This window comes from Pelophylax lessonae (genome assembly GCF_965119305.1).
Source record: "Pelophylax lessonae genome assembly, chromosome: 6".
NCBI lineage: Eukaryota > Metazoa > Chordata > Amphibia > Anura > Ranidae > Pelophylax > Pelophylax lessonae.
Window position 1 is genome coordinate 247315297 of NC_138773.1, and position 13040 is coordinate 247328336.

The 13040-nt window shown below is 40.3% G+C and overlaps 1 protein-coding gene across 1 annotated transcript in view; it reads left to right on the plus strand.

Annotated features, from left to right (window-relative positions):
* LOC309558337 (acetylcholine receptor subunit alpha-1-B) overlaps positions 1-13040 on the plus strand; it is a 124297-nt gene continuing 111257 nt past the window's right edge. Inside the window, exons 1-3 of the mRNA XM_082261404.1 lie at positions 1-319; positions 6777-6922; positions 10054-10098. Of these exons, the coding sequence (XP_082117530.1) occupies positions 280-319; positions 6777-6922; positions 10054-10098 (231 nt within the window). The 5' untranslated portion in view covers positions 1-279. The remainder of the gene's footprint in view (positions 320-6776; positions 6923-10053; positions 10099-13040) is intronic.

Consider the following 13040-nt stretch of genomic DNA (forward strand, 5'->3'; position numbering starts at 1 on the left):
TAAATTGCATTCTCACTTATTAAATAAAATAATGAAAAAAAAAAAAGGCTTTATGTGCGTCACTGCAATAACACAACAAAATTCTCCGAACGGAATATCTCAGTGTATCCCTCACCACATGTTTCTTAACCTTCAGCTGTCTGGCTGAACAGGTGTGAAGCCACAATAGTCCAGTTATGTCCTTCCTCATAGTGGAATGGAAGACACAGGGACCGTCCCCCTTACAGGAACTCTACAGACTCGTAACCAGAGAGTGGGAGCCAAGAGAGCTGTGAGGAAATGGATTTCACTGTCATACATTTTATTCTCCTCATCACAGGTACTGAACTGATTTTTACACTCACAAGGAGGCCAATTTCAGAGTGATGAAATAGATAATTAGAGTAATAATGCAATTACCTTTTATATTAGAAATGTATGTGCATTTTATTATATAGGCACTCAACATCTTTGTAATAATACACTTGTTTTTGTCTGTCCACTTAATCAGTACATGTCATTGTACATTTATGTAAAGCTCACAACCTAACCCATTGCAAATCAGTATTTGTACATTTATGTAAAGCTCACAACCTAACCGATTGCAAGTCAGTAATTTTTTTGCTTTAGGTAAGTCTTGGTTTGCTGTAACATTGTATTTTAGCACTTTTAGTGCACCTATGTTTGGTTTTAGCTGAGTTATGGACATTTTGTGACTACAGTGTTCAGATTAGCGCCACATTAATACTATTATTTAGCTGAGTTATGTTCCAGAAAAAAATGTGTTTGTCACACTTTGAATATTATAAAATGTATGTCTTAAAGAAAACTTTACTTGTTGGCCACAATCATCCGATAGAATCAACTTTATTCTTCCTTTACTGCACAGGAACAATGCAGACTGACTTACTATGGACACCAAAACATGTACTTCTATCAGACAGCTCACATAGTATTGTCATGTTCTGTCTATCCTATAGTTGTATTATTTTTGAGGAGATCCTCATTTTTAGAGGTGCTCTGTCTTCATTGACAATAATGCATTCCATCGTGAAACATAATTCAGAGATGTAGGATGCCGGAAAGGGTGGAACGAGCACTTACATTCTGTCTGCAAAAGAGGGGTCTGATTTCTATGTACATTATTTAAATATACAGCAGCAGAAGAAAATAGACTTCAAGAGTAATCTGAGAACAAAGCATAAGTCCTTCCATTCTTGTATCAATGTGTTTATAAATGTATAAAACTCAAGCTTCATAAATAGACGTTTACAGTATTTCCTATATTGTTACAAAAAAGATGGCGAAAAAGTGTACTGGTCAATAGCAAACCCTTAGGGCTCATTTACACTAGTGGTTAGGAGACAGTAAAAACACAGTTGTGTAGAAAAGAAAACTAGTGCGCTCAACAAATTACATTCACATCAATAGTGCATGTGTAAAATAAATATAAAAATTATGATCAATAGTGAAAAACCATATATGACAAAGGACCATTGATGAACATAAACAAGGTCTCAAATGTGACAATAACAAATTGTGCAAATAGAGCAGTGAATACTTCTGATACAGGGTCTTCTTACTGTTGCGTTCACTACTTGGAACGCTGCTTACTAAGGACCCCTGGCTGGCCCTCCTGCATTATAAAACCCTGAACATTACTAAACGCAAATTCCAGTTGGTCCATTTTGTTCTGCTAGCTTCTAAATTTAGTCGTTAAGGAGTGGAAGAAGCAATTTACCCATTTTTCAGACGTTGACTCTCGCCTGGATGGCATTTTAATTAACGAGCAATTGACTAGCATTCATACTAATACTCACGCCAAACATCTTAAAATGAGAAGCCAATGGCTCACATACTGACATCCAGCTATTTCCTTGGTGAGTCTAACAGTCTAACAGCCTTCCAGTGGGCTGGACACTCCCTGCGCCACACCTCCCTCCCCCCCCCCCCGCTTCTCTCCACCTCCTTTCCGTGCTCTTTTCTTCCTTTTTCTCTTCCTAACAGAACTTAATTCTCCATTACCGGACTGATGCAACGTCGGTCCTCCTAGTCAATTAATAGTATCAGCCTTATGGCCGCCATCTCCTTCACTGTTTTGCTATATTGACCAATCATTGACTGTTTGTACCATTCTTGTTATGATCACTCTTTTGTTGATATACTGGTTGTCAGCTTTCAGGCATCGATTTGTAAACTGTATCTGTACCTCTCTTTAAAACAAAATAAAATATATTGAACAGAAAAGTGGACATACTCTACTTTAGTAAATCTGCCCCACTATGTGACCATAGGTAGGATATTAGCTTGTCTTTTTTATTTTGTGTATCTTAAAAAAATGTACACAATCAAATTTTTTTCAATCACAAGGCTTTAAATACCTGAAAACTATACATTAAAAAACATGGTAATGTGTTTATACAAAAAATGGAAACTAATTTTAGACTTTTGTAAGGCAGAAAGGATAAGCTTGACTGGCAGCTGCAGGTGAAAGGAAGCACTGAGTATATTTAGCTGTAATCCAGAAACCTGAGAATCGCATACTTACCCTTCATTTCATGAATGGTAATTGGGAAACATCTAATCGGTGTTTTGACATGTGTTCTAGTATACTGGAGAAGTCTAGAGGTTTTCAATCAAATTAAACAGTAACTCCAGCAAATACTTCCTTAATAGTTGGATAGAACTGGGAGGAATTAAAACCTCTGTTGGCATTTTATTGCTGTCTGTCTCTCCATTCATAAAGATTTCCCCTTACTTCCTGTCTTGATGAATGCTTTTTTTTTTTTTTTTTAATTCTTTATTTAAACAAAGACAGGATGGACCACACAGTTACAATCAACAAAGTGAGACAGAGCCAGGATTACAGACACATATTACAATTTGATACCAGTAGTTGTAACCAAGAATATTCACACATATAGACAGGTAACAGGTATCCTTTCATTAAGTAGTAGCAACTGGTATTCCCCCCTTAAATTTCCATACAATCATCTTGTGCAAATGAAAGTGGTTGCAAAGGCTGAAGATTTTTTTACCTTAAAGGAGTATAGTCAAAGCAGTTTTGGCTATACTTCTCCTGGAGATGACAGGAGTGCAGTTAGTTCTGCACTTCTGTGACCTGTTATCAGCCGACTGAGAGCTAAAATCTGTTGTGGGCTGACCTCAGCCGAAACAGGCTTGAGAAAGATCCTGACTTTATTATAGTGAGGACCACAGCCCAGCACATCAGTGAGCGCTGGAGGGGCAGAGCAGAGAGTCAGTCACCTGCTCTTAGGTCACCAAAGGCTATACATTTTTTTTTAATTTTGTGCAAGCCCATATTTCCCTAATGGATTCTCTGCATTAATGTAAAAAAACTTCTATTGTCAGCTTCCTCCTCCCAGCCCCCCAAGCACTTACTTTAGCTGATCTCGATTCGGCTCTGTGCGTGAGAGAAGCAGCTTGGCTCTCTCTCTACCTTTTCACTGAAGTGAGAGCAGCGGGAGTCATTGGCTTCTGCTGCTTTCCATCAAACCCAGTGATGGGGGCAGAGCCAAGCTGCACTGCGTGTGTCAAAGCAGCTTACTATGGTGGCACATGAAGAAGAGGAGGAGCCCAGGGCACCAGCGGGGAGACCAAAAAGGGGAGGGTCCGGGCTGCTCTGTGTAAAACCATTGCACAGCGCAGGTAAGTATACCATGTTTGTTATAAAAAAAAATAATTTTGCAATCACTTTAACAAAACAATTTTAATTGTGCTCAGATATACTACTACTACTACCACTACTGTAAAGTGAGAAATGGCACATGCTTTTATGTTGTGTCAATAGATAGCAGTTGTGCAGAGAATGATGATAAAAACTGAAATGGTCTACGAATTTGCTTATGACTTGTATGACTCACTGATATCTACATGCTCTTATCGTATCAGAATTCCAACTGTGTAGAGTTTTACTAACCAGTAATAGTATTATTGTCCAGGTTAAACTATTTAGAGTTGAGCTTACGACAATGTCTCAGGAAACCACTGTTATATAGTTTTGAGTATGGCTCATGACGCATTTAATCCTTCCCCTTTTTTTTTTCTATACCCTTGAAGTTTATATGTTTGAAAAAAAAGAAAGAGAACTACGTTTCCTTGCAATGTTATTGTCTAACTTTTTGTACCCTGTACACTTTGTTTCTCAATAAAAAATCTTTATGGAAAAAAAAAAAAACTGAAATGGTAAACATGGGCCAACAATGAGTCAAGAGAAAGCTAGTTCTAGCTGGTATTGTGATCCTAGCTAAGGAGTCCTTGTAAGGGTTTGTTCACATGTGCGGTGATCTCTAAAGAGCAATCTGTGTTCGAATCCCTCTTCAGAGAGCGTTTGACAGGCAGTTTGGAGATGTTGCATCGCTGCCTGCTTTAACCCCCTAAATTCTGGACTCCCGCATCACAACCACATGAATTGCATGCAGTTTTGGAGTGCTTGAAGAGTGGTCCCATTCACATGAATGGGTCATGGTCAGACTTGACGCCAGCCAAAAGTGACAGAGTATAATTTTTGCCATGAGCATGATGCAATGCTTCTGTGTACAATATGTCACCCATTGTAGGTGTACACCCCCTGCCACTGTCTCTGCAGCTAAACGAGGTAGCAGTTGAGGAACAGTAAAAGTGTGGCCCAACTGCAGAGTTTTACCACCTTCAACTACACATGTGAATGGACCCTAAAGTTACCATGGCAACCGAATTTAAAATAATATACAGAAATATGGGTAATTGGCGCTGCCTTAATGGAATATATTATATAAATCACAACGTGTTGTATGTGAGTAAAGTGTCTGTGCTGGTGTCAGTATACACAATTCATTAAATAAATAATAGTGTAAACAGGTATAAATTAATAAGATCAACATGTATGAAGAATAAAAAATTAAAAAATTATATCACAGTGATAAAAGTGCAATCAGGTCATATATATATATAAAAAATACAATCAAATCGTATATATAAAAAAACGATAAAATAATAAAAAGTGCCAAGTGATAAATGATGCTAGATCATGTGCAGAAAATAAGCAACAGTGTACTGAGTGAAAGTACAGAAAAATTGCAATAAATGCAATTTTGTGCAAAATAATATTAGTTGAAAAGAGATATATATATATATATATATATATATATATGGTCCTGTTAGCCAAAAATTTTTTTACAAATCGGTGAGTAAAGTGCAATAAGAGCAATATTGTGCAAAAAAGGCAATAAATATTGGGTGGCTGGTTAGAAATGAATAGAATCCTAATAACCAGTATAAGTGTTCAGAAATAGTCCAAATCCAAAAGAAAGATCCAGAGAAAATTGGTGTATAGATAAAAAAGGATTGGTGAATAGATGCAAATAGAATTGCAGGTGACCCCATGGTGGGCAACTGGCGAGGTGCAGGGGAATCCCACTAGTAAATAGCCTACTAACCAGATGTACCCACCCCACACAGGGGTATAGGGCGGGTATTAGGGTATGGATGGAACTCCTTCCCTTCGCTCCTAACTTCTTGGTGGTTCAGGGGGATGTTAGAAACCGTCCCTGGGGGTCCTGGATGTCACCAGAGGAAAACCGGATCCTTAGGTCCTCTCCAATGGGGATAGTAGTGTATCCGGAATATCATAGATAAAGGCTGGCCACTCGGCAGTGGAATATACAGGGCAAAGAAAAATGTTCGATAGTGTGATACCATATGGCTAATTTTATTAGTTGATAAGTAAAAGCTGGGTACTCACAGTGTAACAGGTAATAAAAAGCGTGGAAATAGCATCTCGGAGCGCACTGCGTTCCACCAGATAGTCGGAACCGGAAATGATGCAACGGCTCTGTACGCGTTTCGTCATCTGACGTCCTCTGCAGCACTACTATACTATACAATACTATTTATATAATATATTCCATTAAGGCAGCGCCAATTACCCATATTTCTATATGCTTTTAATACAGTCCTTTGATTGTAGCTTAGGGTAGGCTGCAGCCTAAATTATCTTTGATATATATCCAGTAGATATCCATAAGCGCGGAACTCATCCCCTCTCAGATTTAAAATAAGTTTCGGTTTCTGTCTTTTTTTTTTTTTTCTTACTGACAACTGATTAATACAGATTTTTTCCTGATTTGTTGTATGTTCCCTGTGTCCGCACGTGGGGGATACCTGCCTTCTGGTTGTCCTGGTGTCCCAGATCCCTGCCTGGTGGGGCCAGAAGTTACCTTATGGGGTTATTCCCAGTGCAAACTATTTTTATTGTATGTATTTAGTATCAAACAGTGATATTTTTGCAGTATACCATTTACCATGTATGTTTTTTAAGGATTTTTTCTTTGTTTGTTATAACATTGAGTTATACTGCATAGTGACTGGCCTCTCTACTCTGTATCCTCCTGATGGGTAATAACTCCTGTCAAACCCATAGAGGAAGGTCAAGGGGATTTATTACCCCATCCTGAAATGACTGTATTAGGAGTAGAGATGTAGAGCATCGGACTATAGAAAACAAGTTGACTATATTGTTTCTCTCTTATATGTATATAGACCTTTATATGTTTGAGTTTTAGCATTGGTATGAATAAAAATTGCAATTAATTAATTGTAATCCCTTCCAATTTTATATTTTGCATTATGGTTTTCTCTGGAGCACCTCAAAAGTCCACTCATGGTGAGAATACGAGGTTTTGGTATTGTTAATAGGATGTGTTGCCTCTGCTTTTTGACCCTGGCATTCCATACATATACAACGTGCTAGCGTTTCCAATTCAACTTATTTATTTTTTTTCCTAATTTATTTCCAGTTGGAACAGTCCTCGGCTCTGATGATGAATCTCGTCTCATTAAAGACTTGTTTGCCAATTATAACAAAGTTGCTCGTCCGGTCATGAAGTTTAAGGAAGCAGTTGTTGTAACAGTGGGTCTGCAGCTTATCCAGCTTATTGATGTGGTATGATCATTAAAAAAAATAGAATATGGAATCACAATTGTACTGAAAGTGTATGGTGAAGTAGAACTGGTAGAAACATCTAAAATACACAGACCCTTGGCCTATTGTTTAAACTAGGGCTCATCATGTCTCATATAGCAATCTTTAGATGCTCTGCTCAGCCACTAAAAAAAATTATAAACATTTTTTGAGCATTTTTTGGGTCTTTATAAGTTGACTAGAGGCTCAGACATTATTAGAAAAAGTGATATGAAAGGAAAAGAAATTCTGCTGTATTGAATGTATTGTGAGCAGTGAGCACACAACTGTTTAATACAGGGATAGATTGTGCCCCACTGACTTCATAGGTCCAGGAACAATTTCACCCTCTGCAGTTTCTGCTACTAAACTATAAAATAGGAGTGAAATTTTCAGTCACTGAGGTTTGTTTGTTCTGTGAAACAACATGTACATTTTTTTTATTGGTGCTCAGTTTTTTCATTGATAAAATGTACTATTGCTGTATATGGTCAGGAATTTATATAAGTAGACTACGGTGGCGGCTGTTGAAGTTTTAGGATGGGGGGGGGGGGGGCGCTAGACCCCACCCTTCCTTTTTGACCCCTTCTCAGAAACTTCTCAGAAACCCCACCCACCTCTTATAGACTCCACCCGCTCCATTCCAACCTTCATTTTTGGATTATATATATATATATATATATACAGTATATATACACATACACACAATGAAAGATCATCAAACTAGGAATAAACAGCCACCCTTCATGATGCACTGCATGCACTGTGTAGTACCCTGAGGCCTCCTAGGATGCATGATGCAAGTATACCACAAAGCTGTGTAGCAAATGACTCTACACAGTCATTCTCGCCTAGGCGAGGAGTCAAGAAGTGCAGGGATGTGTCCCCCCCTTCCCAAAAAAAAATCTGATTGCGAGAGAGGAGGAAGGTAGGAGTAGAATGCCAGAAATTGGGTGGACAGGGTGAAGATCTGCTTATAAAGCCTTGGTCAATGGCTATTAACCCTATCCATTCCATATTCTAAATTCAAAACCGCATTACAAATGCACATCAAAATGCAAACTCACCAAAGAAACTCATAATGAGGCATTACAAGACACCTACCCAATGCTACAAAAAAAGAACGCACATCTACACACAGGCACAGATCTAATTAGGCCCTTGATGTACTCTACAACACACAAACATATGGAATGCAGTTCACCCAGTGGTCACCATACAGCTTATGCAAGAACTGTACTATTACTACATCTAACAATGCATTTAAAGCAACAGCATTATAGCTACATATACTGTACATGTCTGATTCTCTAAGCTGGCCATACATAAATAGATTGATTTTTTGATCAGCCACCTGGCTGATCAAAACAGAAAACAAACAGATTCCCCCATCCACACATTTGATGTGTATGAAGGAATCCTCCTTGCTGTGCTATTGTATTCTGATACTGGAACTTCTCCCCTGTAAGAATCTACCAATCAGTGCTGTCGCCAATAGGCTGCAAGTGCTGATGAAACAAAAATAAACCAACAGTCCTGATAGAGAGGATTCAATCAGGAATGACCATAGATAAATTGAAATTTGAACGGTCTCTGCTGACCCTGATGAATTTCGGTCCATCTATGCTCAGCTTTATTCTTTGACATCCATATGGTGGCCAAACTCATTTCGATATTCCTATCTGATCAACATATGATCCAATCAAAATAAACAGCAAACAATTAAATAGACCTAACTTCCCTTCTGATCGATTTAGATCTGATTTGATCAAACCACCAAGTGGTAATTGATAATATGTTGCCTTGAGATGCTTTGTTTGTGATTTGATGGGATTTTGATTGATCAGATTATGAGACTGCAAGGTGAAAAAAGAGATGCAAGTCAATATCTTCCAATTATTTGTGGAAATCCCTGCTTGTAGCATATCAATCGAATGGGTTGTCCACTATAGATCCTATGGGGAGAGCTGGATCAGAAAATAAATTGATTAGAAGTGTGTATGGTCATATGACAGACTTGGGGAAATTTCTTGCACAAAATCCATTGGTTACTATGGGATGCCTGTGCTGCAAAGGTTTTCTCCTGCTTGCACACACTGAAATCAGAGATGTGTAGATGGCTGGAAATACCAGGCTGTCAGCTGGGTGATGTGACCAGCATTCCTGCCCATGTTCTGAGGATGGAGCTCTGCACTCACCAACACACACCATTACCATCTCCCTTCACATGGCACATCCAGCCAGGGTCCCCCATTACAGTACCCACCTACCCACACACCTACTCACCTCGAGCCGACTGCTCCAGCCTGGCACAGCAATCAGCCTCCTCATCCTGACAGCCGATGATCAGCACTCTCAATCTAAAACCAAAATTAAAACATCACCTTATCTCAACCCCCAATCGAGGCTTCCTAATCACACCTCTTCTTCTCCCTGTTCACATTCATTTTGTAACAGGCTGCTTCCTGGAATTGTGTGCAATGTGTGCTGTGGCCGGAGAGCCATCCATATAACACAAAGATCCAGTGTGCAGTGTGTGCCCGGAGATCAGAAGGAAGTTACTTACCTCTGCTCAGTCTCTCTCTTAGCTCTCCTCCATCCGCTCTGCACACAAGATGGCAGGCCGGGGTGGAGACTGGAGAGGGAAAGACCATGGCTGGGCAGCAGACCAGGCTGTGCAAATGCAGGCAGGGAAGACCTTGGCACCCCCCCCCCCCCACGTAAGGACCAAATTGACTATGCGGGCCAGGGTCGGTATTTCGGCAATCTAACAAGCTCCTATTAACTGAATAGAATACTGGCAAGCAGCCAGTAACAGTGGAGAATTCATTTTACAGTGTCCAGATACAACTTTTTATTGATTTTTTGGATGGACGTCCTGTTGCTAGGCAGATTCTACTTTTTTTCCCCTAATCTACCTAGCAAGTAGCAACAGCAACAAAGCCAGAGAGTCACTCAAAAGAAAAAAATAATTATTATTTATATTTATTTTATTTTTATTTTTTTTTATTTCCTTTTTTTTTTTGGTAGGGCGCTGCCCCTGGAGCCCCTATGGGCAAGCCTCCACTGGTAGACTAGTAGTTAACCTACATGTCTTTTCTTTTTATTTCAAGGATGAAGTCAATCAAATTGTGACAACTAATGTTCGACTTAAGCAGGTTCGTAACTGGTTTGTGATTATCTATTCAAAGGTTTTTTTATTAGGTTTACATAGGGTATAAGAGCAACAATGCAATTGTATTATAATACAATAAGAACATGTGATTATCTTTATAGGGGAAATACAATAATGTAGTTTCATAGTGAAATAAATATTATGTGAGGGCTTATGTGAAACACTAGTCCAGAGATGCTAAAAATAACACTTCAGCAGTGCTTGTTCACATGTGTGGCTATTATTGCAACTGTTTTCAGAGGGCATTTGACGGGCAGTGGTGAGGCAAAAATGCTAATTCAGTGAGGAGACAAAAATGATGATGCAGACCAATTGTACCGCAGCTCCATTCTCTCTGTTCAGTCACATTTGGCAGTGGTACCATCAAATGCGACAAATCTTTTCATTTTTGCTGCTGCATGTATACAGCCCTGAGCAACTGCATCTCAAGTGGGTGGCCAGGGGTGGAAACAGAGGCTCAACCGCCTCATTTTACTGCCCCCGGCCACCAATGTAAATGAGCCCTCAGTGAGCCAACCCATCTGTACCAAAATGTATATTTTAGTTATAGTTGGAGCCTGGCAAATGCAAGTTTCTTTCAGGTGCATTCTGTTTGCATTTGACATCTATTTGAGATGCTTTTGGGATCATTCAGATTTTACTGACAGATGATGATGATCTGCAGATAACCTATTCCTGATCTGTATTTGACATCCTTCAAAGCTGCATCAGCTTGCTTCAATCTTCTTTAGCATTCCAATTGTCTTAAAAGAGGAAAAAGTTGTTACGACGTGAACAAAAGTCTGTGTGTACACAAACCCTTACAAAGTTGCAGTTCATGTGTTATTAGCCAAACAAGATGTGATTGAGATCTGGCTCTTGTTTGCATTGTATCAATGAGAAATTTGAAGCACATTTTAGAAGGAGGTCAAATGCAAGCCAGAAGGTGATCTCAGAAGCATCTAAAACTATAATACAAGTTACATAGTTACATAGTAGTTGAGATTGAATAAAGACAATAGTCCATCCAGTTCAACCTGTGTAGGTGTGTGTGGACATAATCATTTCCCATACCCCTGAATGTTTTGAACTTTGAGATGTACATCCAAGAGGCTTTTAAAAGTAGCCATACTCCCTGCAGTTACTACCATTTGTGGTAGATAGTTCCACAATCTTGTAGCCCTTACTGTAAAAAACCCCCTGCGTAGCCTGAGGTTAAATTGCTTCTCCTCTAATCACATTGTATGGCCTTGTGTCCTCTTGCATTCGGTGGACTGAATAGTTTTTTTCTATGCTGAGATCACCGTTGAGGTATTTGTAAATTGCTATCAAGTCCCCTCTCAGGCGTCTCTTTTCCAGGGAGAATAAATCAAGTGCTTGTAAGCGCTCTTCATAATTAAGGCCCTCCAATCCCCTAATTAGTTTAGTTGCCCTTCTCTGGACTCTCTCCAGCTCCAACACATCCCTCCTGAGGACTGGCGACCAGAACTGGACAGAATACTCCAGATGTGGTCGGACCAGTGTTTTATAAAGTGGTAGGATTATAGTTTTATCTCTGGAATACATCCCCTTCCTTATGCATGCTAATATTCTGCCGGCTTTGGCAGCTGCAGCTTGACATTGCATGCTATTTCTTAGTCTATCTTCTACTAGGGCTGGTTGATAAATCGATTTAATCGATTTATCGATTTTTTAGTTTGAAACAATTTTTTTTTTTTTAAACTCAAGTTTTTTTTACAATACTTTTTCCTGCCTTGTGCAGCCACCGAACTCCCCAGTAACGGACCTGCGGGGCGGGCGGTGCGTCTGTACAGGCCGGGGCTGCAGCGCGCTGTGATAGGTAAAGTCTCCCCGGCCTGGATGTGACGTCAGCTGCCGGGAGAGGAAGCGGGCGGTGCGTCTGTACAAGGCCAGGGGCTGTGATAGGATAGGTGCCTATCCTATCACAGCCCCTGGCCTGTACAGACGCACCGCCCGCTTCCTCTCCCGGCAGCTGATGTCACATCCAGGCCGGGGAGACTTTACCTATCACAGCGCGCCGCAGCCCCGGTGTTCTAAAATTTTCTCGGACCCGTGAAAAAATCGGACCTCGTCACTTCCGGTGATGGGAGTCTCAAGTGCGCATGCGCACAAGACATTATCTTGGTTTGGTAAACTTATAACACATAGCGGGCAGTTGAATGAGAGGAGGCGGGGCTGAGGTGGGACGGAAGACACCGCTGCGTCATCTGCAGAGCTGAATAGAGGAGGCGGGACGGAGGTGCGGCCGTGTAATAAATGCACGACTTTAGCGACTCCTTGTTTTATTATCTTTAGCAATTATCGTATTATTTATCCTTAGGATTTCATAACATTTAGTATTTCTATAATACAAAATAAGAAATACTAAATGTAATGAAATCCTAAGGATAAATAATACGATAATTACTAAAGATAATAAAACAGAAGGAGTAGCTTAAGCCCTGCATTTATTACACGGCCGCACCTCCATCCCGCCTCCTCCGCCAGCTCTGCATATGTGCCTCCGCCCCTAATGTCTCGATGACGTGGCGGTGTCCTCCGTCCTCCGTCGCACCTCAGCCCCGCCTACTCTCAATCAGCTGTCCGCTCTCTGTTATAATTTTTCCAAACCTCAAAAAATGTCTTCTGCGCATGCGCACGGACGACTCCTATCAGCTGTTTTGTGATGCTCTGTCACCGGAAGTGACGAGGTCCGATTTTTTTCACGGGTCCGACTGTACCTATCACAGCGCGCCGCAGCCCCGGTCTATACAGACGCACCGCCCGCCCCGCAGCTGACGTCACATCCAGGCGCTGCGGTGGTCCGTTACTGGGGAGTTCGGTGGCTGCACAAGGCAGAAAAAAGTATTGTAGAAAAAACTTGAGTTTGAAAAAAAAAATAGTTTCAAAGTCAAACTTAAAAAGGTGGCCGGTTACTGTGGACTC